Source organism: Protopterus annectens, chromosome 5.part1, assembly GCF_019279795.1.
Source record: "Protopterus annectens isolate FY-2018-M chromosome 5.part1, PAN1.0, whole genome shotgun sequence".
Taxonomy (NCBI): domain Eukaryota; kingdom Metazoa; phylum Chordata; order Ceratodontiformes; family Protopteridae; genus Protopterus; species Protopterus annectens.
In genome coordinates, this window is record NC_056736.1 from 338,868,820 (window position 1) to 338,892,486 (window position 23,667).

At 41.3% G+C, this 23,667-nt stretch overlaps 1 protein-coding gene across 1 annotated transcript in view; it reads left to right on the forward strand.

Moving 5' to 3' along the window:
• Nucleotides 1-23,667, forward strand: part of NUMA1 (nuclear mitotic apparatus protein 1) — a 3,180,433-nt gene that overhangs the window by 2,870,411 nt on the left and 286,355 nt on the right. Inside the window, exon 26 of the mRNA XM_044072777.1 lies at nt 728-864. Within this exon, the coding sequence (XP_043928712.1) occupies nt 728-864 (137 nt within the window). The remainder of the gene's footprint in view (nt 1-727; nt 865-23,667) is intronic.

Genomic DNA, 23,667 nt, shown 5'->3' on the forward strand with positions numbered 1-23,667 from the left:
TTTTATTTATTTTTTTTAACCTGTTGGTTGTTTCCTTTGTGTGATGAATACAATAATGGCCTTTCATCCCCGAACCTTAAACTGTCTTCCATCAGAATAGACTAGTTTTGAGAAGGAACCTGTCTCATTCCGTGGGGTAGACCTCATGTTGCACAGAGCTGGACTTATCCTGTTAAGTTTTCTTTCCTTAGTTCCAGAACAAATGAGTCTGTTCCTTACATTCACAGGTGGTTAAGACATTGCTCCAGTTCTTTCTCAGTTGTAGAAATAAACTGAAAATCAGGGCATTAAGTAAACCATAAAGGAAACCGCGAAGTGTGAAAAGTAAACATTACCTCTACTGAATAGGTGTTGAAGACATGATAGTAAAAAGAGGTATTACATACTGAGCCCTGTACAAAATACTTAAGAAGTGGCTGTGTGAATTACTTTTCTTAACAGATGGGCAGAGAAGGATTGTTACAGTGCAAAACTTGAAATAAACTACAGATGGATTTATGTGCTTTGGTGGTATGATTTGTTAGGCTGGATGTCTGTTCAGAGGAGGTGTGATGTAGAAAGAGGTAGGCTAGACACTGTGCCAGCAAAGGCTCTTCTAGCATGCTAAAGAAAAAAAATGTATGCGAGTGTCATTGCCACCATTTTATGTAGTCTGGTCCGGTTTCGTCCTAGTTGTCTGTGCAATTGTGTGACTTTTCCTTCTTGCATCTTTTATTACCTGTTTCAGATCGGAAGTCACTTAGTGTAGGAACTTGCCAAGATGAGCCAGATCAGCTCGACGAATGGAACAGGCTTGCAGAGCTTCAGCGCAGGAACAAGATCTGCCCCCCTCATCTGAAAACTTCTTATCCACTGGAATCTAAGGTAAAGAACAGACATGGCTAGTCCTGATGTGGCGGTGGAGTGAATGGTGAATAAAGAAAATGTTTGATTAAAAATACTTTAAAGAACAGAAGTATTAGTTTGTCCTTTTTGCTATAGCTTTCAGTGCAGTAGCTGCAATAGGATCTGTTTTAGCCTGGAAGAAAATTGGTTTAAGAGCAGGTATTGCAACATGCCCTTTTGATATTGAGGTAAATGTATTTTGCCAAGTTAGTCTTGTTTTGTTCTTTCAGTAGGATGAGTACAGGGCAAGGCACATCTGGTGTTTGCACTGCACTTTTGTACCAGGGCTGTAGTGTGTTCACTCTCATTCCCTAGTTATGTTGTTTTATTTTAATTGAATTTTATTACTTATTTGCCATTTATGTGTTTTAGATCTGCTAGCATACTTTTTTTCTTTGTCTTTATTAAATCATCATTTTTTAATTTGCAGCATGGATTCACATACTTATCAGATTAGAGAATGAGCTGTAATAGTTTTCATTATGTCATCATTCACTGTATGTTTTTAAAAACTTTCATTATCACCATTAAATTGCACAAATCTGCCTTCCCGTTAAACCTTCCTCTTCAATATTATTTTGCATTTACTGTTAGATTATTTCTATGAAATTTGCTCCTTCCCTTTTGCAAAGATCCCACCTCCATTTCATATGTCTTAAGTACAGTGTTCAAAACTTCCATTATATGTGGTGTAGATTCTGATTTCCATTTTCTGGGTGGGGGGTTGTTTTTGTCACCAGGTGAATTAAACCTAGTAAGACCTAACTATATATCTAGGATTTCAGATCCTGTATCCCAGCTCAGGAGAAACATTTTCTTAGTTACTGCTGCTTGTTCACCCATCAGTAGCACAAAGTGAAATGTAGGCGCATGGGTATAAACCCAAACAAACACATGAAAAGTAAGTAAACTGAAAGACAACATAATCTCCTTTAAAAAAACTAAAACATCTCACTGATAACCCCAGCTGCACATGCAACACATATCCACATTCTTCTTAATTTAGCAAAAATGTTTCACATAGCAAATATACTTGCGTATATGTCATACTGTTACACCTTATGAGTTATCCCTAATCTTTAGTATCCTAGTCCACACATCTACACAACTATTTTAACGCATTTTCTCTTCTGTCACTTTCTACTTTTAATGCTTACCATTAAGTACATGCCACCTATAATCTGCATATTCTCACCACCTAGCTATAAGATTCTAACTGTAATCTATTCTATCTTTAAGTTTAACTCTCTAATTCTACCTTCCCACTACACTTACCACCCCCCCCAAAAAAAATTGAGCTGTATTGTTAAATATTTCTAACTGTTACATATTAGAAACACGAAAAGGCTAAATGTCAAATGTATGTACATCGGCACATAAAGGTCTATGTACATACAGAGCGAAACATGTAAATGGCGAAATTTAAAACGCCGAACGTGTCTTTTTAGCCAGCAGCATGATGGTGGGGATAACGAAATATGTCCTTATCCCCACTATAGTGCTGTCTCGAAGATGGTATATTTAAGTAGGGGGGTATACACATGAGGTTGCAGGGGAGCTTTCCCCCCTGCAAAAGCATATTAAATTAATGTTTATTTTTTATTTTGCTTACCTGTTTGATGCATTTTGATTTTTGCCATTTGTGTTTCGCTTTGTATGTACATCGACCTTTGTGTCTATGTACACTCATTTGGGATTTAGCCTTTTCGGGTTTCTAATATAGACCCATTTCTAACCGTATAATTTTCCTACATGCTAATGTTCCATTGTTATTGTATTGTGCTTTTTTTTACAACATATGTGCTGTTTAGATAGTTTTCTGTATTATTTCACTTGCTTTATAAGTAATTGTTTCCTTACAAATTTATGTAGTGATTTTCATATAACTCACCTCCACTGAAAATGGGTCTCAAGCCCAGTGGACTTTTCCCGGTCAACAGATATCAGTAAATAAATCCTTCACATAAAATGTTTAAAACTTGTGTAAGGGCTTTTTGTCCTCTTCTGTGGATGACTTCTGAAGAAGTCCATAGTCGAGGACGAATGCGCTTAAGTTTCAACAAACATTTTCTGTGGATTATTATTGGCTGTTTGTTTTTAGTTTTTAAAATCCGTTACCCTGTTACATTCTGGGGAAAGAAATATGTTCCCAATTTTCTCTCTTCCCAGGTGCTTATCTGACTTTTAATGACTACCTGAGGAAAAAATCATCTGAAGTCTCCATTGGGTTATAAAACTACTGGTGCAGACACTACCATGTAAAAATCCTAAACCTCATGGACTTTGCATTTGTAATTTGCCTTTACTCTCTCTTCGTATTTCTATAACCTCCTGTGATTTATGCTTATAGTTGTCATGTAGTATTTTGTATGACCAATGAATTATCCCTTTTTCTAAGTGTTTTCTATTCTAGATTAATCTGGAAACTCTCATCAGCGCTTGTCTTTCACATAGCAGTCACCTGTCCCTTTCTGTTTGCCTCCAATCCCTGACCGGGAAAGCAATCTCTAATTTGTAGTCCAAACTCTTGCTTGGTTTCATCTCATGCTATTACATGTTCTCTCAGAGTTACTTGCTGCTAATACCTTGGTTCCTTTGCTAATTACTTTCAGTGAATTCCAGCACCCTTTTGCCTATTTTCTGTACCTCCTACTTGCAGGCATCCCTGTTGGTAAAATCTTTCTCTATTACCACATTAGCATAATTCTTGGACTACTCCATGCTACATTATGAATACAGTGCTCTGATTGTTTCTATTCTCCTTAATTACTTGCATCAAACATTTTAGAATTCCTTTCTCTCTCATACTCTCCCCACCCCCTTTTTATCTTCATTAGTTTCTATTTTTTTATATAACCTCCTGATTGAGTAATGTATATGAAATATATGAATTTGATTAGCATAGTTTTAAGCTACCCTTTTTTATGAAGCAACTCTAAACTGCCTTGATTCATGATTGAAAGCACTGTTGCAGTATTCTTAACATATGGGTTTGCATCCACTGTTGTCCTGCTGGGGTTCCGAAGCTTAAACTTCCTGAGGGTGTACATCTGACGAGTGACCTCTGCCTGTATGCATCTAGTTATGTAGGTAGGTGTACGCATGAGGATTAATGATGTTTTAAAATGGATGTTTTTTATTGGATAATTTAACCTCCTAGAGGATTATAAAAGGCATTAATTGTTCTCTGACCCACATCTGATGAAGTGATTCAAACGAAAACGCTGGTTTTAATGTGTGCGTTTGTGCTTTTGTGCTTAAATTAAAGTTGGATTTTAAAAGAATTCCGGCTGATTTTTGGTCCTGTGGTGCCTTGGATTGTCTTACTAGTTTCTTTTGGTACGTGGTGGCTATTTTTTCGAATTTTCTAGGTGTACACATGAGTACTTCAGACTATCTCGTTGCCAGCCTGAGCACAGGTCTTTAATCCATCGGATCGATCCTCATTGGGTTGTTTGTACCGTTGCTTTTCTTTTCTGCAGTTCAGATAAGTGCCCCATTGAGGAACCTTCTTTTTTTCTATGTTTTGTGATTCTGTATATCATTTTTGTCAGATATCAGCTAGGAGGAGTAAGTACGAGTGTGGTAGGCAAATCTCATACAAGGACTTGCACACTAAGTACTTCTTGTGTTCATGCCCAGAAAACAACTACAAAACCTGCTCCATCTACCAGTCATTTGTTCCTAAATCCCTTATGGTGAGGCTTTCCTCCCATAATACATTCCTCAAAACTTGGCATCTAAAAACACCTAGCCCAAGCCAAAATGGTAGACTCCCCTGCATCCCATGTTGTCCTTCCACCAAAGAAGTTGACAAGACCTGGAAATAACTTGCAGTCTTGCATCTCTGAGTCAGATAACACCCACTGAGTTTGCAGACCCAGTGGTCCATCACATACCTTCTCAGTTGCCCAGTACTGAAACACCATCCGAGGCCAGTATGGCTCCTGAGACCTTGCAGGTGACTAACGCTTCAGGCAAACCACACCTCATTTATGAGGGTCCAGACAGTCTTCTTCATATACCAGTCAGGAAAGAGGTTCCAGGCACTCTGAAGTTCGTCAAGGTTCCAAACCTCTGTGATTATTTCAGGTGTATGTCGCACCTAAAAAGAAGCAGAAATCCATACGTGAACTCCCCTACAGCTTCCAAATAAAATGAGTGGACTTCTCCCAGGACTTATTTATTCCAATCATGACCCTGAAACCACCTCAGTTTTTATCCTAGCTGCCACAGGACACACCACAAACACTCACAAGATTCTTTCTCTGAGGAAGAACAGGTTCTGGATTCTGATCAGGAATGAACTTTTCCTCACAAATGTATTCCCCAGAGCAGCTTTCCTCTGAACGGTATTTCCTCTTTCCAGACACCCCTATTGAGAGGTCTCCTTTGAGGAAACTATTCAGAACATGGAGACATTTTGAATGGCAATCAGAGCAAATCTGGGATGTTCAAAAAACGTACTATAATCTGGAAATGGACACTCCAGTACTAGATGCATACCAATACGCCATTCAGTCTACATGCTCAGCTCCTGATTCTCAGCCACTGGCACTTAAAAGACCAGACAGATTCTTCAATATCCCTGATGAGCTAAAATGCCTCTATACGACCCTGCTGCTATCTCACTGACCTTTGATAAGCCACTTGAACTTCTCCCAGTGCTAACAATCTTCCCACAGACAAGTATACTAGGGCTATGGATAGGAGGGGAAAGAAGGTCTACACCTCTGCCTTCCTTGCATTTAGAGCTGTCTGTTTCCAGATGCAGATGCCTAAACATTTTCCATCTGTCCTGCAGTCTCTGAATAAGGTCATGTCAGACCCCCATTTGCATGCAGATTCTAAGCGCAAATGCAGACCTTACTGTTTCAAGCTACTCAAATTGTTAGGCACAGCATCAAATGAAGTTATGATGCTGTGGATGAATCCTCTGGAGTTGCAGCCACAGGTTCAGTCATCAGGTGTGTATAGTTGCATAGCCATCGCATCCCTGAGGACTTCAAATCCCAGATTCATCCGTAGACAAAGACCTTATGTTTGTCCCAGAAGCTGCAAAACTCTTCAAAGCCCTACAAGAGCAAAGAAAGACTATGATGGACTGTAGACACATTTTACTTTCTGCAGTCCCAGTATGCCACAGGAACTACCGAGCCAAGTCCACTTCCTTTGCTAAGAGGGACTGGCAGTCCACTCGCAAAGAAATTTACCAAGAAAGAGATTTTCAGGCAAACCACATAGGGAATCTCTTTTGGAGAAGCCTCCCTTCTGAAGTAAAAACCTGTGGCTACCTTCTCAATTACACTCATCCTGAACACAACCCCCCCCCCCCCTTTCAAAAAGACTTTTTCTGTACCTTTCTTTGTGGGAAGTAACCGCAGACAAATGGGTTCTGACTGTCATTAAAGAAAACTTTGCCATGTAATGATAAAGCATCTCCAATCTAAAGGACTGCCTCCTGCTCCACAAAACCATCTCCCTTTGCTCGGTCCAGTCATTAAGGACTTATTAGATCAAGACGCAATAGAAAGAGTGCCATCCTCCTCCATAGGAAAAGGGGTTTAAGAATTTTTCTAGTGCCAGTGAAGAAAGGTAGGACAATGGAGCCCCATTCTGGATCTCTGTGTTCTAAACACCTTCTTAAAGGTATCCACTTTCAAAATGCCCTCTCAACACACCCTTCTGCCTTTCATTCTTCCCCACACCCTTCTTGTATCACTAGTCCTAAAGGATGCCTACTTCTGCATCCGTATTCAACCTTCTTTCAAAAAACTCATCAGATTTTTCTGTGGCTCATCACGTTTTCAGTTTACTGCTTTGGACTTTGGCCCTTCTGTGGCACCAAGAGTTTTTACAAAGTGCCTCTCTCCGGTGGTAGCTTTCTGTTGTACAAAGGGCATTCATGTTTGCCTTTACCTGGATAAACTACAAATTTAAGCTCTCTATAGAATTCCTCCTCACTTATTTATGTTTCACGGTGTATCTCCTATCTATCCTGCAGTCAACTTCATAAAATCTCATGCGAGTCTAACTCGGGACCTGTTTTTTTCTGGGTTGCAGGGTTAGATACATAACACAATGCCTTGCCTTCCTTCTTCAGCAAAAAGTTCTTAGTCTAGCCACCTTTTTCAGAAACCTCTACCCGTCACTGCAAAGTAAGATCAGTACTCAAGGCCTTGTTTTATGACCGCTACCATCTCATTGCTTCTTCTAGTCAAGACTACGTATGCAGAAAATTCATTGGTACCTAAAATTAGTCTGATCTCAACATTCACATCTCTTGAATACCCTGATCCGTCTATTATCTTGCCTCCAAAAAGAGCTGCTTTGGTTGGGGGAATAAACAGGTCATTCTGAACCCGGGTCTTCCTTTCACCCCAGTCCCACCCAACCAAATTCTTCACACACATTTTTCTTTTTCATTCTACTTACTACTCTAACCCGTCCTGGAACGTTATGCCCTCCATGAAATAAATACCTGCCTAGTGTGCTCATTTGTTGCTACCCACTCACTGAAGCTAGCAATGAATTACCTGATCCCTAGCAAGACCTACTGCATATATTGAAATGTGGGCATCTGGTTCAAGAATATTGAATGTATGTTTCGCATATGAAATATTCTCATGTCCTTTGCTGTCAGTGAACGACCTTAGTTCTTTTACTCTTTTGTGAAGCTGAAAGCAAATTAGAAGGAAATAGCTTAGATGTCCTTCAAGGATGCATCTGCAGTCATAACATATGGGTTGTCCTGCCTCAGGCAGCCCTTCGGTCGGCCGGATTCCAAAGTCTGGGTCTGGCCTCGGCTGATGTCTCACTTTCCCCGACGTCAGAGCTTCTGGGGTATAAAGGCATCAGCCGATGCCATTTTCCTCAGTCTTTCTTGCCGCGCGGTGCCCGAAGCAGAAGCTGTTCGCAAGAGCCGGTCGGTCAGATCCAGAGATTTCAGCTACCGAAGACTTTGAGAAAAGCTAAGTACCCCGTTGGGGACTCTTTCTTGCCTCAGCCAATGTCAAAGTAAATAATTGTTTAACCTGTGGGAAACAAATACCTCATAAGGATTTCCACTCTTACTGCCTTCCTTGCTTAGGCCCAGACCACGGCCTATCAGCTTGTTTAGCCTGTGCCTCCTTCAACCGACGGACTCTTAGACGTCGGTCGGAGTTTGCAGAGGAGTTTTTTGGTACCGATTTTGCTTATAAAATGCCGTCTGAGACTCCGACTACACATATGGTCAAAAAACGCAAGGAAAAGGACTGACATTCGCGGCCCGCGGTTTTGTCTGAAACCACGGCTAGGCCTACCGCGAGTGTCTCTGTTTCGGCTGAAACAGAGTCCACGGCTATTCCTACTACCGAACCCATACCTCCGACCACCGCTGAGTCGGCTTCAGAACTCCCTACCGAAGCTAGTGTTCAGGATTTGTCCGACACCATACCTTTGGACATTTCTACTCCTGCACGTGGGGCAGCTAGGCCCCCAGCTTCTATGTGTATTAAGGCCTTCTCCAGGGCTAGAGCTGCCAAACTTTCAAAAGCTATGCCTGCCAAATCTACATCCCAGAGGCCTTCCTCTACTTCTCAGATCCTCAGTCTTGCTGAGGACCTTATCTCCTTAATTAGGGGTTCCCAACCTCACCCAGACAGGGCCTCCCAACCTCCTCCAGACAAAAGGCCCAGCACTGACCCCTCTGAACCTCACTCCTCAGATTACTCCACGGATGGATCTGATTTGTCAGACCATCAGGAAGGGGCCTACTCGCCTTATGAGGATTCAGATGCAGAAGAATCTATCCCTTCAGCCTCCCCCCCCTGAAGAATTTTCCTTTGGGGAGACTTTACACTCCATGAGAGAACACTTTCAATGGCAGGGTCAGGATTTCTCTGATTCTAGAAAAAGATTAAGGACCTTTCTGCATTTGCCCCAGCATAGGCCCTTATCTATACCTCCGGTTCTGACTGTAATTGATGATGTGTACAATGATGTCAGTGCTGCACCTGATTCTCTTCCTCCGGCCCCTGCCAAACCTGACAGATATTACAGGGTCCCGGATTCTCACTTCCACCTGTATAAAGCCCATGCTGCAGACCCAGAAACTATTTCTCAGGGCCCTAAAGGGGTTGCAGCCGCTACTGCCAAAAATCCCCTACCCTCTGAAAGAGAGTCTAGAGCATTAGAGAGATGGGGAAAAAAGGTTTACACATCTGCTACTCTTTCTGCCAGGGCATTAAACTGTCAATTCCATATGATACAGTACCAAGAATTTTTGTTAGATCAGCTAAATAAGAAACTTTCTTCACCTGACCCCTTAGACCGTAAATCCCTTCAGGATTTGGTACACAACTCACAACAGGTCAGTAATCATTTCTTAAAATGTGGCTATGATGCACTGGAGGCTTCATTTAGATCAGCTATGACTGGGGCAGTAATTCGTAGGCATGCCTGGCTGAAGGAGCAATCTTTGCCAGACCAGGTCAACGCTAAACTCCTCGATGCTCCAATGGAGAAACAGCATTTATTTGGCTCCCCTGCACAGGAGATTCTAAAGAAGGTTGAAGAAAAAGCAAAATCTGTGCAAACAGTTAAAGATTTCCTGCAAGTTCAACCTCCGAGGTTCAGTAGAAACTGGCCTACAAAGAATTGGTCCTTTCCAGATTCCTCCAGACCACAGAGAGGCAGAAACAGACGCCCTAGAGGCAGAGGTCAATCCAAGGGCCCCTACAGAGGCAGTCAGTGGCAGCCTGCCAACCAGAGGAGTAGTGCAACAGCTACAACTACTACCACTACTACAGGACAGACACAATGACTTGACTCTAATTCCGCCTACCAGGGATCAACTGGAAGCACCCTTGGGCTGAAAGCTGGCTTTATTCTCGAAAAACTGGCATTGCATTACAAAGAATACATGGGCATTGCAAATAATAGACAAAGGATACAGGTTTCATTTCCATACTTTGCCAAAAAGAGGCGGAATGCCAAACCTTCCACCAAACCAGAAGGCAGAGGCTTTAAGACAAATCAGCAAATTACTTCAGATGAAAGCTATAGAAAGGGTACCATCTACAGAACAAGGCCAAGGATTTTACTCCAGACTATTCCTTGTGCCAAGAAAGGAAAACCAATGGAGGCCTATACTCGACCTGTCCGCACTGAACACTTACCTCATTGTGCCAAAATTCAAAATGCTGACCCTACAGCAACTTCTTCCCATGTTGGGCAAGGAGTCTTGGCTGGTGACTCTAGATCTCAAGGAGGCATACCTGCACGTCCCTATCCGACCAGATTGCAGAAGGCACCTCAGATTTCTTGCAGGATCAGAGCATTATCAATTCTCAGCATTGCCCTTTGGCTTATCTACTGCGCCCAGAGTATTCACGAAATACCTGGCATCAGTAATTGCACACTGCAGACTTCAGGGAATTCAAATTTATCCATACCTGGACGACTGCCTAATACAAGTGGACAACAAGAAAAAATTGTTAAAGGACTTGGCCTATGCCATACACCTGCTACAGACCTTGGGGTACACAGTCAACATCCAAAAGTCAAGACTAGTACCATCCCAAAGGGTAACCTTTTTGGGTGCGGATCTGGACACAATCACCCAGATGGCTTTTCTCACAGAAGAAAAACAAAAGCAACTTCCAGATTACTTCATGATGCTGACAAGACAAACTCAGCTTACTGCAAGGAAAGTCCTGCAGGCCCTGGGTTACATGGCATCCTGCATAATTTTAATCCCACATGCCAGGTTGCATATGAGGAAATTGCAGTGGTACCTGAGGAATGTATGGTCTCAACAGTCACAGTCTAGAAACCATGATACCAATCATTCCATGCCTTCAGAAGGAATTCCTATGGTGGGCTCAGGCCTGCCAGTCCAACAGAGGGTTGCCTTTCAACAAACCAAAAACAAGGCAAACCATCACCACGGACGCCTCAGACCGAGGATGGGGAGCACACATGGAGGGCAAACGTATCCAAGGCCTATGGCCTCAAGGGCAGCTAAGCATGCATATAAACCAAAAGGAAATGCTGGCAGTGAGGCATGCAATCGAGGCATTCAGACCGTTCCTCCAACAAGGACATCTGTTAATAAGGACAGACAACACCACGGTCATGTGGTACATAAACAAACAGGGGGGCACACATTCCTACCCTCTATGCCGGATGGCTATGAATCTGTGGAACCTATGCCTGAATCTCAATATCCAGCTGCAGGCCAAATTCGTACCAGGAAAAGAAAATACACTAGCAGACAGCTTAAGCAGAACTACCATGGATGCACACGAATGGATGCTGCACCCAGACATCTTCAAACTTATAACAAAGACATGGGGAATGCCAGAGATAGATCTGTTCGCCTCCCCACTCAACCACCAACTGAAGACATTCTGCTCAAGGACGTACCACCCACGAGCATGGAGGGTGGACTCTCTCTCTTTCAGCTGGAATGCCCTAACAGTCTATGCCTTTCCACCTCTCCCATTGATGTACAAGGTTCTACTGAAGATCAGGGAGGAACAGCCAAAAGTGATACTAATAGCTCCGGACTGGCCAAGACAACACTGGTACCCACTATTGAGAAGCATGTCTCAGGAAAACTCATGGCCTCTTCCTCAATGGCCTCTTCTTCTAACGCAGGACAATTTCAAAACCCTGCATCCCAACTTGAAAACATTACAGCTAACTGCCTGGAAAATTCCTTAAAACCCAACCAAACTGTTTTATCTCAGAGGGTGAAGGACATTATCCTGGAGGCTCGCAGACCTTCCACAAGGAAGACATACTCAGCTAAATGGAAGAGACATCTTATTTGGAGCACATCAAAGGGCACAGATGTCACAGTGGCAAACCTAGCACACATTCTTGAATACTTAGCAGAATTGTTCCACAATGGCCTGTCTTATTCTTCCATTAAGATTCATGCTTCAGCAATTTCAGCAGAATACAATATGGATCCACCTATCTTCTCACACCCTCTTCTCAGGCAATTTTTGAGAGGGATCAAAAATGTTAAACCTCCAAGAAGACCCCCTCTACCTGCATGGGATCTCAATTTTGTGCTGGAAAAACTGACTCTGCCTCCCTTTGAACCAGCAGCATCAGCAGACCTACAGTTCCTATCTTGGAAAACTGCTTTCCTTCTGGCAATCACTTCAGCAAGAAGAGTATCTGAGTTACAGGCATTAATGGCAGTGCAACCTTTTCTTATTTTTCACCAGGATAGAGTGTCACTAAGAATCAATCCTACTTTCATGCTAAAGGTGGTATCTAGGGTATCCTTGAACCAAGCTATTCACTTGCCAACGTTCTTCCCTAACCCACAGAACAAAGGGGAAAATCTTTTGCACACCTTGGATATACACAGACAACTACGCTACTATTTGGACAGAACAAAAACTAAAAGAAAAACTGACCAACTTTTTGTAGCATATGCAACAGGGGTGCAAGGAAGAGCAATTTCCAAACAGACAATTTCAAAATGGATAGGAAATTGCATTCGCTTTTGTTGCTCCTTTCATGGAAAGACAGTTCCTGAAAATATCAGGCCTCACTCCACAAGGGCCACAACCACCACTACAGCTTTCCTACGGGGGGTGGCTACCAAGGACATTTTAGAAGCTGCTACTTGGAGCTCTGTGCATACATTTGCCAAGCATTACAATCTACCTTTATATTCCAGATCCCGAGCAGGGTTTGCAACTGCAGTTCTGCAGAGGATCTTAACTACACCATCCTTCTCTTAGTTCCCCCTCCCCCATATTGGCTATGGTATTCTACCCATATGTTATGACTGCAGATGCATCCTTGAAGGACATAGTACAGTTTTGTACCTACCATAAATGTAGATGTCCGATAGGTATGCCTCTGCAGTCAGGATTACCCACCCTCCTTCCCCTCTGTGGTATTCCTAGGGTGCTTACCCCTCTTTCAGCTAGCTGGGGGAATCTATTATGGTGTATTTGTTTGTTTATACATGTATATAATTTGCAAATGTTTGGAACTTTTCAGCATTTTCCAAATTTAGCCTTCCTAGAGGGCACCTGGCATCTGGGGCAAGAAAAACTGAGGAAAATGGCGTCGGCTGATGCCTTTATACCCCAGAAGCTCTGACGTCGGGGAAAGTGCGACATCAGCCGAGGCCAGACCCAGACTTTGGAATCCGGCCGACCGAAGGGCTGCCTGAGGCAGGACAACCCATATGTTATGACTGCAGATGCATACCTATCGGACATCTACAATTATGGTAGGTACAAAACTGTACTGTTGCTTCTGTAAAGGGGGGGGGGGGCATAGCTTGCTTCCAGTGATGCTCGCTCAGTTGCCTCTCCTTGCCCCTTTTTTTTCTGTAGACTAACTCTGCCTTTCAAAACATCTAAGCAGTTGCATAAAAGTAAAATATACTTCTTCAGCTGTCTTTAATCCCTGATTTTGCCTGATTTTTCTTTTCCCTGTAGTATGTTACCCTACTTGTATATACAGTGGATATAAAAAGTTTACAGACACGTGTTAAAATGCCAGGTTGTAGTAATATAAAAAAATGAGACCACAATAAATAATTTCAAAACTTTTCCCACATTTAATGTGACCTTTAACCTGTACAATTCAATTGAAAAACAAATCTGTTAAGAGAAAAAAAATATAAAAAAATAAAATACGTGCAATAAGCTGGTTGCATAAGTGTGCGCACCCTTAAGCGAATACTTTGTTGAAACACCTTTTGATTTAATTACAGCATTCAGTCATCTTGGGTAAGTGTCTGTCAGCATGGCTCATCTTGACTTGGCAGTGTTTGCCCACTTTTCCTTGCAAAAGCACTCCAAATCTGTCAGGTGCAAGGGCATCTCTTGTGCACAGCTCTCTTTAGGTCACTCCACAGATTTTCTATTGGATTTAGGTCTGGGCTGTGGCTGAGCCATTCCAAAACTTGAATTTTCTTCTGGTGAAGCCATTCTTTTGTTGATTTGGATGTATGCTTGGGATAATTGTCGTGTTGAAAGGTGAAATTCCTCTTCATCTTCAGCTTTCTAGCAGACGTCTGAAGGTTTTGGGCCAAAAGTGACTGGTATTTGGACCTGTTCATAATTCCCTCCATCTTGACTAAAGCCCAAGTTCCAGCTGAAGAAAAGCAACCCCAAAGCATGATACTGCCAACCACCATGCTTCACCGTGGGAATGGTGTTCTTTTGATGATACAAAGTGTTTTTGCACCTAATGTATTTCTTGGAATTGTGGCCAAAAATTAAACCTTGGTCTCATCAGACCATAACACATTTTCCCACATGCTTTTGGGAGACTTTGTATTTTTTTTTTTTGCAAATTTTAGCCTGGCCTGGATGTTTCTCTTTGTAAAAAAAGGCTTCTGTCTTGCAACCCTACCCCATAGTCCAGACATATGGAGAATACGAGAGATTGTTGTCATATGTAGTACATAACCAGTACTTGCCAGAAATTCCTGCAGCTCCTTCAGTGTTGCTATAGGTCTTTTGGCAGCCTCCCTGACCAGTTTTCGTCTCGTCTTTTCATCAGTTTTGGGGGGACATCCAGTTCTTTTGCAATGTCACTGTTGTCCCATATTTTCTCCACTTTTTGATGACTGTCTTCACTGTGTTCCATGGTATATCTAATGCTGTGAAAAAATTTTTGTACCCTTCTGACTGATACCTTTCAACAATGAGATCCCTTTGATGCTTTGTAAGCTGTCTGTGAACCATAGCTTTTGCTGTAGCAGGCAACTGAGTAAATGTCAGGAAAATCCTACTAGGACAGCTGAACTTTATTTAGGGTTAATAAGAGTCTCTTTAATTGATCACAGCAAGAGGTTCTCCGGTTCGATTCTCGGCTGGGGTGCCTTCTGTGTGGAGTCTGCATGTTCTCCCTGTGGTCGCATGGGTTTCCTCCGGGTACTCCGGTTTCCTCCCACATCCCAAAGACATGCTGTAGGTGGATTGGACACTCTAAATTGGCCCTAGGTGCGAGTGTGTGCGTGTGTGTGCCTTCTGTGGAAGTTTGGGCGCCGGGCTGGCAACTCGACACAAACTCCACTGCCAATCATGAGCAGACAAGGTGATCCGCTGTGGCGACCCCTAACCGGGAAAAGCCGAAAGAAGAAAGAGTCTCTCTAATTGATGGCAGGTGCGTACCCAAGAAGGCTGAATGTTGTAATTAAATCTAAAGGTGCTTCAACAAAGCAGTAGTTTAAGGGTGTGCACACTTGTGCAACCAGTGTATTGTACTTTTTTTTAATATTTTTTTCCCCTAAAAGGTTTGTTTGTTTTTCAATTGAATTTTACAGGTTATAGGTCACATTAAAGGTGGGAAAAGTTTTCAAATGATTTATTGTGATCTCATTTTTTATATCAGAAAAACCTGGCATTTTAACAGGGGTGTGTACACTTTTTACATCCACTGTATACTGCAGCAATGTTAGAATTGTTCAACTAGCAGCTCATTATTTTTCCCATATTTTAGTAATCTGCACATAATCTGTTTACAGGTTCCACCTCAGACTCTTATCTCGACAGTAACATGCTTAATTAACCAGATTACTGATGTTTTTTTCTACTCACAAACTTAGTGTCCCCCACTCCCTTCGTTGTCACTACCATTGGGATCACTCTGCTCCCCTACCCTCAAATCCTACCCACTCCCTCTATCCATAACTTTATGCCTAACCTCAAAACACAGCTGTTGTAAATCATCCAGTATCTGCACAGTTTATCTGACAGTCCAATACCTGCCCACAATAAACCCAGCCCCTAATCTCTTAACATACTCTTCACCCTTCCAACACTTTATAACTGTACTGTCCACATCTATCCTTTTTCCTTTGGTAGTCTCACCATGAAACAAATTATCTCTAGCCCAGTGTGCTATCCCCTCTCTGTATTGCATTTCTTACTCATCATGGCTTACCATCTTACCTCTTATCACCAGCAACATGTAACCTATTTATACTCTCCCATCAGTCTTTTCATAATTTGCTTATTACACAAACGTCAAACTTTCTCAAACTCGCACATCTACACTAAATTAACTCAACCCACATTAAACTAAGTGGTGACATCCATCCCAGTCCAGGCCCTCCTGTCACACGCAACACAGCCCTCCCTACCGCCTTCTCTACAACATAGTAACTCAGACCTACTTGTATTAAACGTGAACGTAAGAAGTATGTTCAACAAAATTCCTGATTTTCATGCAACTCTTTCCCAGTACTCTCCAGACATTGTTATAACAGAAATCTGGCTGAAAGCTGATGTGCATGACACTAAAATACTAATAAAGTGGTATCCTATCCATAGGCTTGACAGAGTTCACACAGGGTAGTGGCATAGACGTAAAGATAACCTCAATCTGGAACACCTAATAATAAAACTACCCATACCACAGTAATCTTGAAATACTTGTCACTTGCTTAAGACTAAACCCCAACAAAGGTTCAAGTTATAGCAACTTACATACCCCCTGGTAACACACCCAAACAGTATTGAAGACTTCCTCTGCTGGGTTGCCTCTACGTATAGTCAGGAAACTATAATTGTGGGGGACTTTAACCTTAACTGCTTCTCTCTCACCTCCAACAACCCAAATAATTTTATCAGCTTCCATGGCTTCTCCAGATAATGCAATCTCCAACTAGGGTAGACAAGCACAGTAACAAAAAGTCTATACTGGACTAGACCTTAAAAAATAACCGTCTCTCTGCTACCATTCTGGTTGTCTTCCAGACAAACCTAAGTGATCACACTCCCACCTACCTGATCACAACGCATCTCCCCACTCAAAAACACAGTTTATAAATTCATACGTAACAAAAGAAATTTCTCACCAGAAGTTTTTAATACTCTCCTTCAAAATTGCATCTGGGCCCCTCTCAAGCATCTCCACCTCAATCAAGCTGAAAATATTTTAATGACAAATTCCTCATTATTCTAAATCTAGCACCTCTGAGAAAATGCAGCACTAAAGCAAAACAGATACCTTGGTTTACCGAGGAAACCAATAAACTTCTTAAGCTAAGGGATAAAACTTGGTGCCACTACCAGGATCCAAAAAATAAAACGACTCTGCTCACCTATCAACGGTTGTGTAACCAATCCAAAAAAAATTAGATCTGACAAAAAAAAAATACTACGTAACTATACAAAATAAGCTCCAGAATAATCCCCAAAAGTATTGGCAAGCCATCAATAACCTGATAAAACCTGGTCAGACAGTTCCAGACCCAACCACACTGATAGCATTAGCTCACAGTTTAACTCCCATTTCCATCAGTTCAGTCCTTTCACTGGTACGTAACAGTAGTAACTCCTCTCTCTTTCTACCAACACAGTCTGACCACTTTAAATCCTCCTGACTTAAACTTATTCATACTCGTACCATTAAGAAGCTATTGTCCAAACTTAAGCCCTCCTCTTTAGCTGCAGATCAACTTCTGAATGAATATCTCAAAATAGCATCAGAAGTTATCTCTCTTCCAATCTCTATCTTAATCAGTCAGTCCATTGGTGAGCAATATATTCCTAAACTGTGGAAAATCTCGTGCATCATCCCCCTACACAAAGGTGGTATATCCACATAACTGAATAACTATAGATCTATTGCCATTCTCTCCCCCTGTGCAAAAATCTTTGAAAAATGCATTCATGCATATAATTACTCTATCTTCTGAACAATAACCTCTTATCTTCAACACACCATGGCTTTACGCCAAAGCATAGTACTCTCACTGCTCTTAGTTTTACTGACTTTATTAATCAGTTTAGAATTTCTGGCCTCCAATTATCCTCTGTCTTGACATGTCAAAAGCTTTTGACACAGTCTTCCATCAGAAACTTCCGTACAAGCTAGCATCCCTAAGTCTATCTCAGTCAACATACACCTGGTTTCCAAGTTATTTGTCTGCAAAAAGAAAAGTCTGTGGTATCCCTCGAAGTCTCAGAAACCCCAGTATGAAACCTCTGCTAGGTCAAAAACAAACCCAGCAGAGACTGCGGTGTGGAGGGTGTGAAGTTCTTTCCTTGAAATATTTTATGCACCTATTTCTCTAATAAAAATCGAACTATAAAATATGTACTACAAAATAATAAAAATAAATAGGTAGTCCACAGTTGAGTTAAAATGGAATATCCTTTATTGAAACACAAATCAAGCAATCCTAGTAGAGTATAATGAAAAACATTAAAAGCCTTCATTATATGTAATCATGTTATTTGGAGTAAGGGAGTGGTTACAGAGGGTGGTTCTGTTAAAGGAAAACCACCCTAGAACTAAAAAAAAAAAAAGTTTTTTTTGCCATTCTGTCTTTGTTTCCTGACCTATTTTAACACCTCAAAATCACTGTGTGTTAGTTGTAATTGTAGCCTGTTTTCCACAACATGGCTACCAATGAGGCTTGATGTAGCAACGTGATCTTGTTCTTCCTCAGCCCTTTCTCTTTTCTATGATGCCTTTGTATGACTCATGCCAGTCATAAAGAAGTAACTGAATTCCCATGCCATTGTCATATAATGGGATTTGTGAGAGTTACTGTCATCTTCTATACCTTCTGTAAAAGGACTTATTTTCCGTGTCTAATCACCCTCTTTGACTCAGAGCTTGTTTTACACTGTACTTGTAAGTTATTCAGCTACAGCCAGAGGAGTAGCTAAATTGCAGGCCTTTATTCAGGGTTTTCTTTTGTAGTCCAAGAGGAATTGACTGTCCCCTCCCTCCCCACACTACTGCAGAGGTGTTAAAAATTGTCACTGCACTGAGACCCTTGCAGAATCCAGTGCATTTGACAGCTCATAATGGAAAGGGACTTCCAATATAAATCTCTTCCCCTCTGCCTGCAGAAGGAAGATCTGCTTATTTAAATAGTTTCATCATCTTTTTTCTGGGTGCAAGTAGCAGAAACTGATTATTTTGGTTTGTTTTATTACTAGTAACAATTGATTTACCCCTTACTCTGTCTACAACACAATATTACTGTAACTTAGGTTTGTGTAACTATTTCTGAAGAACCACTAGCTGTCTTGTGGCATGTTTTTTTTTTGTACAATTTCCTGACATTCTAGTCATCTCCAGATTTGTTAAATTACAGCAAAGCACTATTTTGGCAAACTTTGGTATTAGCACAATAAAAGAATGTACTGAAAATTATCTGTGTGTTCTGCAGTCCATGCAGTGCAACTAACAATATACCTAAAATGCACAAAGACAAGAGTGCCTCAGTGAAATTACTGTTGCTAGGGCAAGGAATAGAAAATTGCTTAGTAGTTTGCCGTTGAATTTGAGAACAGCACAGTAAGTTCAAAAAGAATGCATTAGTTTTATGACTAATGCAAGTGATATATAATTTCCTAAAATACTCATTAACCACCCCCCCCCCAAAAAAAAAATCTTTGCACTGCATGGACTGTAGAGAGAATTTTCAGCACATTCTTAAGTTCCAAGTAATACTGTGTTGTAGATACTATAAGGAGTTAAACCATTATTACTGGTAGTAAAACAAACCAAAATAATCAGTTTGTGCTACTTGCACCTAGAAAAAAAATGAAACTTTAAATAGATCTTCCTACTGCAAGCAGAGGGGAAGGTATATATATATCGGCAGTCCCTTCCTTTCCGTTATGAGCTGTCAATTGCACTTGTTTCTGCAAAGGTCTTTCAATGCAGCGACAGTTTTAATGCCTATGCAGTAGTGTGGGGAGGGGACCGTCATTTCCTCTTGGACTACAAAAGAAAATGAATATAAGGGCCTTCAATTTAGCTACCTTTTAGCTGTAGCTGGATAACTTCTATGTATAGTGTCAAAAGTAACTGAGGGTGATTAAAGACAGAAAAGCAGTCCTTTTACAGAAGGTATAGAAGATAACAGTGACTATCAAATCCCATTTTATGTCGACGGCATAGGAATTCATAGTTTCTTGTATATGGCATGAGTCATACAAAGCATTATGGGAAAGAGAAAGGGTTGAGGAAGAAAAAGATCACGTTGGTACATCCAAGCCCCATTGGTAGCCATGTTGTGGAAAATGGGTGAAAATTACAAATAAAGCATTTGGTGTGATTTTGAGGTGTTCAGATAGGTCAGGAAACAGAGTGAAAAAAAGTTTTTTTTAGTTCTAGGGTGGAGTTTTCCTTTAAGAGCAATGAAAGGATTAAACCCATTCCTTTAACCAAGTCCTCCTTTCCCATTAACACCATAGTGTCAACTGAGACTATGCTACCTTAGACCAGAGACAAATTAAAATGTATAATGTAAGAACATATTATTAAGGCTAACCTACTAATCCAGACTTTAAGAAACCAACTCACTAACAAAATGACTGATTAACAGAAAGATCTACCACTAGACATCTGTCAGAATAAATGTTAGTAACTTATAAAGTGAAACACTTAAAAGATTGCTTTCGTACCAAATAAAAACTTCATCAGGTTTGTGTGTTTAAAAAATTGAACATGTTATAAATCTATAAGTGAACACCTATGTAGGATGAAAACCATAGCTCTAATTGTTAAGATGGAAATACAGTGATAAATGTTAAAGTAATTAAGGCCCTGGGAATCTGTTAGTGTGGCATCTAACTAAGAAAGCAGTTAAAATGAGTAAAATTATCAGAAAACAGCAACCAACTCAATTATTTTCATTGTAAAATATTTACAATGTTTGTTTATAACAATATTAGCATGTATAATATTAGCTTGTAATGTCGGCATTAATCAGTTCCATGTCAGACTTTTAATAGTCTTTTAAATGGTGGGACAGTTTTCTGAGTTCTAGTATGCTTTTTATGGAGCAATAATAAAACCCCAATTTTCTAAGAGTTCAGTTTCAGCTACCACAGTAGTTCACATTTTTCTAAAAGATTAGTGATGTCTCCTTCCAGTTCCTAAAGGTCCACACAATCAATAGTTTGAAATTTAAAGCCAGTGTGCCTGTGATGAAGCTGCAGGTGTCGAGCCAGTGCTTTATTCTTGCACTTAGCTCTGATTTTGGAAAGATGGACAGAAATTCTCTTTGTGCATTTTTCACACATAAAATGCTTCACATTCATTGCAGTAAACCACCTGCATTTAGTTACAGTTGCTTTGTGCATTGCTTTTAATCAGTTTCTTTAAATAGAGGCCGAAAAACTTGTCTCCCTCCTGCATGTGCTGATAAAAAACACAGTTGGCTCCAGATTTATTGGTGCATTTATCCAGTGGTCTGGGCCTACCTTCAGCCCTACTCCTGATGTTTCTGGTTTTCCTGTACACAAAGGAAGGAGCTTCTCCAAGGATGTCCATTAGATACAAGCTTTCAGCAATTGGAGTTGGAGGCATGTGAATAGCCTGGTTGAAAGACATCTTATTCACTGCATTAGGCATGAGTGATGGACTGTTCCTGTGAATCACCCAGTCCTTGCGGAAAATCATAAGAGTTTGAAGTTCAGACGGAAGGATAGGATTTCAGGTGCAGAGTTTTCAAGTGGTAGAAGATGCTGACTCAAAAAAGGGCAATGCGTTTTTTTTCCAGCCCAAAACTAAGATCCCAGGTAGGTGAAATGTTTCTTTGGTGGTTTACGATGCAAGACTGTCCTCAAAAAATGTTGACCTCTGTTCTGTACATAACAGAAGGATCGAGGGAATCAGGCATTTAATGGCAGACAGGTGAGCTTTAATAAAGGGGGGAAGCATTCTCCACTACTTTCAGGGGGATTTACTTATCTTTTTGAGCTACACCCCTCCTAGTTGACTACTTTCCTCTCTCAGTAGTCTTCAGGCCTCCAGCTTGGAGATAGTCTGAGGTACTCGTGTACATATCCACCTGTATAGATGATGCATCTGATGTATGCTTTCTGGAAGGTAAAGCTTTAGTACCCCAGCCAAATATCAGCAGATGATAAATCATGTTAAGAATAATGCAGCAGTGATCAGTAGGACATCTACTGTTATGGTAAGTTCTTACATAGCTGTAATTTCGATGGGTAGAATTGACTTATCCCACGTAACTCTTGCTCTTATCCCTTCCCAGATTAATTCCTTCAGCTCCAGTAATGGTTATCCTGTAGTTCTTTTCTGTCTGATTAGTCTTGTAGAGCAGACATGTTAAAAGGACTAAAAACATTTTCACTGATTGTATCCTGCTACCCTTATCCATATTGAAGGTCTTCAAGTTTCTTTTTTGTATTGCCTTGTGTTTAGTACCTTTCCACATATCTTAGCTGTCATAATATATATTTTTAATCCATACCCCTAAATATTTCATTTTACCATTGCTGAGGCAATTCATGTAAGGGTGCATAGTTTACTGTTAGTTTTTCATGTCCTGAAAAGACTTGAAACTATCTCAGAATGCTCTGCATTGCTCCTAAATTCACCTTGTGCTCAGTCATCTAAGCAGCGCTTATCTTGTCAGTAAAGATCTTCTAATCAAAAGAAACCAAGTACGAGTTTTACTTCACACTTATCAGACTCGTATGGCCAGGTACGTTTTAGCCCTTTCTCAAGCTTCTCAGGCAATTTCTGAACTTCTTGATTCAGAAGGGAACGTCTTGGCCTTTTCTTTCTTGGGTTCTTCCTTTCTAATGGCTCATCACATTAAGTATAGCTATGATGCAGCTGATGCTTCTTCAGATGCTGTTGCATTTGGTTCTGTTTTTGAGGTACTATTCTTGATGTCTTCAGCCTTTACTTGATGACATTAAAGCTAAATTGTTGGATGCCCCTCTTGATAAGAACCGCCTCTTTTTGGATCTGCTGCTGCTGAGTTTTTAAGTCCCTCCAGGATAAAGACAAGGCCTTGCAGGAATTGAAACATTGTTTTTCCTCTCCCCAAATTTCAGAGAAATTATCCATCCAAATCTGCCTTTGTTCTCAAACAGTCCCGCCCTCCACATAAGAGTAAAAAGGGTTCCAGGCATGTACACCCAGCCAAGTCTACTCAGATTTCTGCTTCTCAGATGCCTCCTTTTCAAGACAAACTAGTTTCTATCAGACAGTTTGCTTCCCCTTTCCCTAGGCCAGGTTCCTTTATCCTGTCCTCTATCCCTATCTGTTCCCAGTTGGTTAAAGGTCACTCAAGACTCTCTGCTTTTGTCCATCATCTGCCAGGGATATTTCATGGTGTGGAAACCCCTTCCTCCTTTTTTGGAGATCCCTCACCCTCCTCAGGAGCAGCTTCCTCTCTCTCCTGAACTGCTTCTGGCACAGGAGGCACCATTTTAGTTATGTCCCTTATCCAATACGGGAAAAGTTTTTATTCCAGGATATTCCTTGTTCCCAGGAAGGAAGGCACCTGGAGACCCATTCTGGGCCTTTCTCAGCTCGGTACCCTTCTAAAGGTCCCTTCCTTTCTAATGTTGTCCCTTCAAACCCTGTTCCGTCTTCTTCTCCAGGCTTTCTTCCTATCTGTTGACCTCAAGAATGCCTACTTCCACATCCCCATGCATCCTCTCTTCAGGACAGTTTTACGTTTCTCTGTTTCTTCCTTGCAATTTTAGATGTTCATCGTGTTACCCTGCTGCAGTCATCACACTTGGGTTATCCTGCCGTCGGGCGGTCCCGCAGTTAGCCTGAGTTCCAAAGTCTTGGTCCGGCGTCGGTTGCTGTCGCTTCTTCCCTGACGTCAGTGCGCCAGGGGTATATAAGAGGCATCCGACGCCATTTTCTCCAGTCTTTCTTGCCGCGTGGCGCCCAAAGCAGAAGCAGTTCGCAAGTGCCGGTCGGCCGACACCTGAGATTTTCGAATCGAATTTCAGTCCGAAGTCTTCAATAAAGCTAAGTAAAAGTTAACAATTGCATTTCTTG